Here is a 7,271-nt window from a genome sequence, read left to right as displayed (position 1 = left end):
TTAAGTACTACTAATCTTCCTGAGGCACAGGAAATCTTTTCTCAAGGTTACCCAGCTGGTAAGTGGCACAGCAGGAGTCTAATGCAGGCAGTATGGCTCCAGATTTAGAAAGGAAAAGATTTTTGGTGGAAAGAGCTCAGCCTTTCAAACCAAACAGCTTGTGCCTGAATTCAGGTTCTGCACCTAGCTATCCACGTGAATTTGGGAAAGTTCCATTAAACCTCAGTTTCCCCATTTCTCAAATGGGAAGGCTTTTCTGGAAGGATCAGAGATGGTGCATGTAAGATTCCAGGCACACAGGGAGACATAATGTATGATAGCTGCTAACATTTTTCACCTCCCCCTTGCTTTCTTTGCATGCACCGACATACAAACCCTATTTGCCTGGCTAACTTATGCTCACTGTAATTCAGAATTCAGTTTGGAGAGATCACCTCCTCCACAAGCTTTCCCTGCAGAAAGTCAGGGCGAGAGGGGTGTCTGTATGTGTGCATGCTGTGCTAAGAGAGCGGGGCGCAGAATCCAGCCTGGGGACTTTGGGGCAGGCTTCACGGAGGAGGTGACAGGGTGTGCCAGTTTGGATATATTATGTCCCCCCAAGAAAAGGCCATGATCTTTTAATCCAATCTCGTGGGATACTGGGATTAGGATGTCTCCATGGAGACGTGATCCACCCAACTGTGAGTGACATCTTTGTTTAGGGTGTGACCTCTGATTGAATGTTTCCATGGAGGTGTGGCCCCACCCATTCAGCATGGGCCTTGATTAGTTCAATGGAGTCTTATAAAGGGGTTCACAAACAGAAGGACCTCAGAGCTGCAGCTGAGACAGACATTTTGAAGACGGCCATTGGAAGCTGAGGCAGACATTTTGGAGAACACCATTTTGAAACACAACCTGGGAGCAAGCAGACACCAGCCACATGTCTTCCCAGCTAACAGAGGTTTTCCGGACACCAAATGGCCATCCTCCAGTGAAAGTACCCTATTGTCGATGCCTTACCTTGGGCACTTTATGGCCTTAAGACTGTAACTTTGTAATAAATAAACCTCCTTTATAAAAGCCAATCCATTTCTGGTGTTTTGCAAAACGGTAGCATTAGCAAACTGGAACACAGGGAGAGCCTTCCAGACAAAAGGCAGAGGGCCGGGGAAAGTGAGCGTGGTGTGTGTGAGGACACCTGAGGACAAATCAGGGAGTGAGTGGGGACAAAGCTGGGGGTGGTGAGGCGCCAGGCAGTCTCCAGCATGTGAGTTTTATTTTGGAGATAATGCGGTTCAGGATCAGACCCTACGGTGGGATCCTGGTTAGAGGGCTGCCTCAGGAAGGACCCTGGGCAGGAGACAGTGAGGGCCTGAAGGTGGGCAGAGGAGACAAACTGTAGGAGACCAAGCCAGTGAACACGGAGCTGGACTGGATGTGGCAAGAGACGGCTGAGGCTAGAGAGGAAGACAAGGGCTAGGTCTGTGCTGAACATGGGAGCTACCAGCCAGACGTGACTGTATAAATTTAAGTTAATTAAAATTCAATAAAGTATAAAATCATGCCTGCATTCTTCCTAGGTTCAAGTGCTCAACAGCTACACGCGGGGCACGCTGCAGATGGAGGCCACTCCTGTCATCTCAGAACACGCCACTGGACAGGGCTGGTCCCCGTCAGGCAGGACCCGGCATTAGGACTCAAGAGCAGCAGGGAACATCGCCACCAAATGCAGTAAGCTCTTAAAACAACTGTTCTGCCTTCAGCCTCACAAGAAAACAAACAGCAGTTTCATAGTTGTCTCAGCTTTATTGAATACAGGAGTCACAATCTCTATTCAAAATTAACTACTGATTTTGCTGCAAAACTAGCAATTGGTCAATCAAAACCTCTGCCTGGCCTTTCCGTTTGGTACCTCCACCGGACACTAGCCATTCTCAGGGATTAAGTGATACATTTATATCCAGATAATTAGTCACCCGTGATTTTTCCTGTATCTAAAATTATGTCAAATTTGATTCACTTCATTTTTAAAAAATCACTGTTTTGGAAACTGCTTTGGAAAAATGTTGCTGGTTAAAAGAGAAGCACGTAGGGCCTCGTCTGGGTATGGAGAGCAGCCCCCGGCAGATGAAAGGACCGGGGCACCCGCTGGGCAGCAGCACGTCACACCCTAAAGCTTTGCAGCCTTCGGTGGGTCTCTGGCCTCAGTTTCCAGCCACTCGATGAGGATCTGATTCAACTCAGTAGGCCTGGAAAGGAAATAAAAAGGTGATTCAAGCTTGTCTGGACTCACTCAGCCCACTTGAAGGCACAGGTAAGTGAGCCTGGGGGAAACGCTCACCCAGGTCAAAGCAGGTCAGAGCCAGGGCAGAATGAACCAGGAAAGTTTTTATGGAAGGCGTACCAGGATACCTGTTCTCCCCCACCCAGGGACCCCAAGAATCTCCGTACCTTTCCATCTGTGTCCAGTGTCCACAGTCCTTAATGTGTCCCCTTTTCAGATGGGGGATCTGGAAGAAAAGCCCAGAACAGTGAACGGTAACCTTCCTCTCTATTATGAGGTCTGCAAATGGGTCTGGGGCCAGGTTAGCGCAAGGAGCAATGAGGCCACCTGTGAGGGAACACTCTTCTCTCTACCCTCCCCCCCCAGGCCACCCCTGAAGAGTCCTGCGTTGTTAAGGAAACAGACCATCACTTATTAAGCTCCTTTAATGTGCTGATGTTCTATACTCATTATCTTATATAACTGACCACAATCCTGTGGGGTAATACCAAGGCTCAGAGAGGTTAGGAAAGCTGCCTGAGGCTACACAGAAAATAGCTGAGCTAAGATCTGAATTCAAGCTGACTCATTCATTCCAACAAACTGCCTCCCTTCAGAACCGCAGCCTGGCAAATGCCTGGTCACCGTTTGTTTCTGGCCACTCAGAAGGTGACTGCCTTCCTCTTCCCCGCAGTGGCTCACTGCAATGAGCACCAAGGACCACCAAGGAGCAGTGAGGCAGCCGCTCGGGACACGCGGGTTCCCTCTGGGCACCGGCCCTGATGAAGGGGTGATGGTGAACACCACACAGAAAGCGCTGAGAAAAATGAAGCTTTCCCCCCGAGGGCAGGAGTGCCCCTTCCAAGTGTAAAACAAACCTCTGTGAAGGTAGTGGTCAGTTTCAAGGGCTGGAAAGGCTGCTAAAGGACTTGAATTTCTGCAGAAACCTTCTAAGGGTTAGGGCCAGATGGGAGGAGTCCCCTGCAGACTCTCTTAGAGCTCCTGGCAACACTTCCTCGGCTCTAGAGCTGGGCCTCTCTGGTGAACCACAAGGGGTGCCCTCGGGCAGCATCCCCCAAATTGCACTCTCTCCACTCTGCCTGATTATGCTAACAAAGCCACGGCCAAGTGCAGACCAGGCTACTCTCAGCAATTAGCCAGGATAAATGATCCCACGGCCACCCGGGCTCCAGGCCTCCCCAGTCTGGGCCAACCAGCACACTTTCAGGAGAGTGATCTCCCAACATACAAGTCAACACCTCTGTCCCTCCTCTTCATCGGGTCCCCCAGCCCGTGGGTCTACATGGCTCAGCCTGGCTCAATGAACTCAGCAAAATCTCTCAGTCACACAGAGCTCATTCCATCCTCCAGCATGCCTTCAGAGCTCCTGGCCTTCCAACATGTTCCCTCAACCTATTTTTTTTCTGCCCCATTCTCTCTCTGCTAGGCAAGTCTTCGAGACCAAATGCAATGGTCAGCCCCTCGGTGAAGCCCTTGCTCCCAGCTGTACCCTCTTGTCCTCTCCCAGTGTCCTTACACACCTCTCCCACAAACTTATCATGCTATGCTGGGATTAATTGTGGACAGTGAGCTCCCAGAGGGCAGGGTCTCTATCATTCATCTTTACCTCTCTGGTATCTAGAACCATCCCAACACATTTAGATGCACAGCAAAAGCCTGCGGGAGGGACGGAGGGAGGGAGGGAGAGAGAGAGGGAGGGAGGAAGGAAGGGAGAATCTATTAGTGTAGGAGAGAGGAAGCTTTAGTTCTTGCTGCTCCCAAGAGGTGACAGAAATTTTACTGACGATGTCTTTGTCACGGAAATGCTACAGCCCGCTCTGGCATGACGAGGCGTGTCCCCAGCTGCCGTCATTCCTCTGAGGCACTTGCACGCTCTCTCCGAAGCACCCATGACCCCAGCGCAAGACCATTCCCTTACCCAGTTCTCCATATGTTTGGACATCTCTGGAAGGAGCACGCGGTCCTTCTCAGCGGTGACCATCAGGGCTGGAACCAGGATCTGAGGAGGGAGAACAGGAAATGGGAGGAGAGAAACGTTACCTTCTTTACCCCTTCACTCACTCTGGGTAAGGAAACATACTTCATTTTAACACCACGTGGCTTCCTCCACTGTAACACAAAAAGACACCCAGCCGCACCCCTGTGGTCCTGGCTCCATTTCTGCCATGATTTGCATGATGGAGTCATTAGCTATTACTGGAGATCTTTAAAATGACAGATTTAGTAATGCAGTGAGCAACGAGGGGTGTGTGTGTGTGTAGGTAGAAGCAGGCGTGCTAGCCCACTCCGTGGAACCAAACTGATGACACCGGAAAGGAGGAAAGATGTCCTTGAATGGAGATTCTTTTTCTCCGAATGAAATTAACATCGAAAAAAGGCAGCCAAGATTCCAGAGAGGGAACAGGCAAGTCACAACTACTATCAATGTGACATCAACGGCAGCAAAGGTGACTCGTTTTTATCTACTGACAAATGAAATGAATGCAGTGGGGCACTGAAGCTGTGAAAGCCTCCATTTATTCTCTTTGTTCTCACTCTACCAGTATAATTTTCAAAAAGCGTTAACTTGGCCAGTTAAGGAATCTGCACTTTATTTTTAAACTGACATGTAGAACTATGTGGCTCTCATAGCATCTCCTCCTGCAAATGATCCAAATGTGACGTTCCAGAGTGATTTCTGTTGCCCTAATTCTGAGGCTGCTGAGGTTTGTGTAAACTAGAATGTTCTGAGACAAAATGTATACCAGTGTTGAGGGCTTGGAAGGAGGTGGAAGAGGAGGGAGGAAAATCTGGAAGGTAACCACAGAAGAAGGGTGTCCCCAGACTTCGTACCAACAAGGCTCACCTTCCCACTCCTTTCATTGCTAGTTCCCTCCATGCTTTGGGAGGTTTTAGAAGTCTATCAAACTGCATTTTTATAATTTTTGTCAGCCACAGATTATAATGATGATAATAATTAACAATCCAACAACTACTGTGTGCTTGCATTTTGCATGCATTAACCCATCTCATCTTTTTACAGCGCTATGAGGTAGGTTCTATTATTGTCATTTCTATTTCACAAAAGAGGAAATGAAGGTCACTCAGGGATTTGAATCCAGGCAGATTTGCTTCTGAGTCTGTGCTTGACTACTGTATCATATGCTCTATTGCCTCAAGACAAAACTCCAGGAGGAAAAGAAAAAAAAAAAAGAAAAAAAAAAAGAAACCTCTCCGAGGTCACGGGCCTTATGTTTTATTCTCCAAGCTCTGGAACAGCAAAGTTGGGCACATAGCAGGTGCTCATGTTTGAGTGAATCAATGAGAAAACCAGTGAGTAGATGAAAGCCTGGTTGTCTGCACCATCTTGTTGTGGGAAATTGTGATTTCCCTTAGGCTATTAACATTTGATTGTGAACTGGGAGCCTCCCCCTGTACCCAGTTATTACCTTTGCAGACCCAGGGACTGGAAAGCCATCTCCTGCCTGACAGATGAGGAAACTGAGACTAAGAGATTGACTTGGTCAAAGTCACACAACCAGAGGTGAAAACCCAAGTCTCCGTGAGAGCATCTACTTTCTCTTCTGTGACGCCTGGGCTCGATCTACTACCAATGTCACCAATACAAGGCCCTCTCGGGACATCCCTGAGTGTGCTGCCCTGACCTGGGGCACTTCCAGGAGACCTGGGCATTCCAGACCAATGCTGCAGTTACCTGGACGTCCCCTGTGTGCACCCAATGCCACTCTCCACCTTTCCAAGGACACTAGGAAAAAGGTCCGAAGAGAAAACCCTTAAATGGGGTCACCTTCCAAAACTCCAGAGGCGGCAGCATAGGAAAAGAGAGACCGCACGTCAGCTGCCTACCCCCAGCTCTTCCCAGGGTCATACTAGGAAAGCCTTGGGGGTGGCCCTGGCGGGAAACCTGCTGCACTCAGCACTCACCTTTCGTCCCACACCTCTGCAGCCCCACTGCCAGTTCCTGTCCATGTTTCGGTACCAATTTAAGGGACCTCTGGGGGGAGGGGTCAGAGAATAAAACAAATTAGGAAAAGCTTTTAGTAGATAACTATGCCACAGACTCCAATTGGAACCAGCTCTGCAAACAGCCAGCTATCCCAGGAAGAGTAGAGTTTATGCAGGGGGGGGGGAGAACAGAGCAGTGGATTCACGCCTAGTTGGCCAGGACGTTTCCAAACGTTAACCAGCAAGGTTACAGCGCATGGATGCAGGGCTCACCTAAGGGGGCTGACAGCCTCTGAAATGGGCTTTCAGAGCACCTGGGAGCCAGTCCCACAGCCCCTTCCATACTCTCTGAGGGTTATTATGTGTCAGAAGGGTGGGGAGGTTGCTGGGGGTGAATCTGTCCTTGGTTTAGCTGCCTCATCATTCCAGAGGCCAATCCCCTGTTCCGGGAAACCCACTGAAAAGGGGACCTCAGGAGGTGGTGCAAAAGGTGCCCTTCTTCTGACAGGTAAGGGTGACTCCAAGGCTGTGCCAAGAGCACTCTCCAAATCCTCAGGTGGGGCTGGGGGTGGTGCCTTCACACCCTCAAAGCTCCTCCTGAAGAGGAAGGGTCTGGGAATACCTTGGGCAAGCCATCGTCCTTGCAGGATTTCTAACTTTCTCTCCTGTACAATGAGGGGATGGGACTAGATTAAACTGTCTTCCAAATCAGAACTTTCCCCAAGTCTGAGAATCTTAGGTTGTTGGCACATGCAGCCCCTACAACAGGGGGTCTGCTTAAAAACAAATAAAACAGTGAGTTGTGGTGAGGGAGACGCTGGGGTCTGAAGGGCTGCTGTTAGGTGTACATACCAAAAGCTGCAAGACTGCGACAGCCTCTGGGGCCTGGGCTGAGCTGGGCGATGGGAATGCCCACTTGTTTGGCTGTTTATGCGCCCTGGGATGTAAGTGAAGGATAGGGTGCAAAGAGAGAGGCCTGAGAGAGATAAGGAGAATCAAACGTTGGCCTTAAAGACTGGTGAACCACAGTGGGAGATGGTGGTGACTGTGAAGAAATCGT

At 49.6% G+C, this 7,271-nt stretch overlaps 1 protein-coding gene across 1 annotated transcript in view; it reads right to left on the bottom strand.

Annotated features, from left to right (window-relative positions):
• Positions 1-1,768: 1,768 nt before the first annotated feature.
• EPHX2 (epoxide hydrolase 2) overlaps positions 1,769-7,271 on the bottom strand; it is a 64,821-nt gene continuing 59,318 nt past the window's right edge. The window contains exons 16-19 of the mRNA XM_037812942.1: positions 6,191-6,260; positions 4,185-4,265; positions 2,434-2,492; positions 1,769-2,231 (exon numbers count right to left, since the gene is read on the bottom strand). Coding sequence (XP_037668870.1) covers positions 2,153-2,231; positions 2,434-2,492; positions 4,185-4,265; positions 6,191-6,260 — 289 coding nt within the window. The 3' untranslated portion in view covers positions 1,769-2,152. The remainder of the gene's footprint in view (positions 2,232-2,433; positions 2,493-4,184; positions 4,266-6,190; positions 6,261-7,271) is intronic.

The sequence above is a fragment of the Choloepus didactylus genome, chromosome 20 (assembly GCF_015220235.1).
Source record: "Choloepus didactylus isolate mChoDid1 chromosome 20, mChoDid1.pri, whole genome shotgun sequence".
Classification (NCBI taxonomy): domain Eukaryota; kingdom Metazoa; phylum Chordata; class Mammalia; order Pilosa; family Megalonychidae; genus Choloepus; species Choloepus didactylus.
The sequence above is the reverse complement of the archived record's forward strand: the minus strand, read 5'-3'. Positions and strand labels throughout refer to the sequence as shown.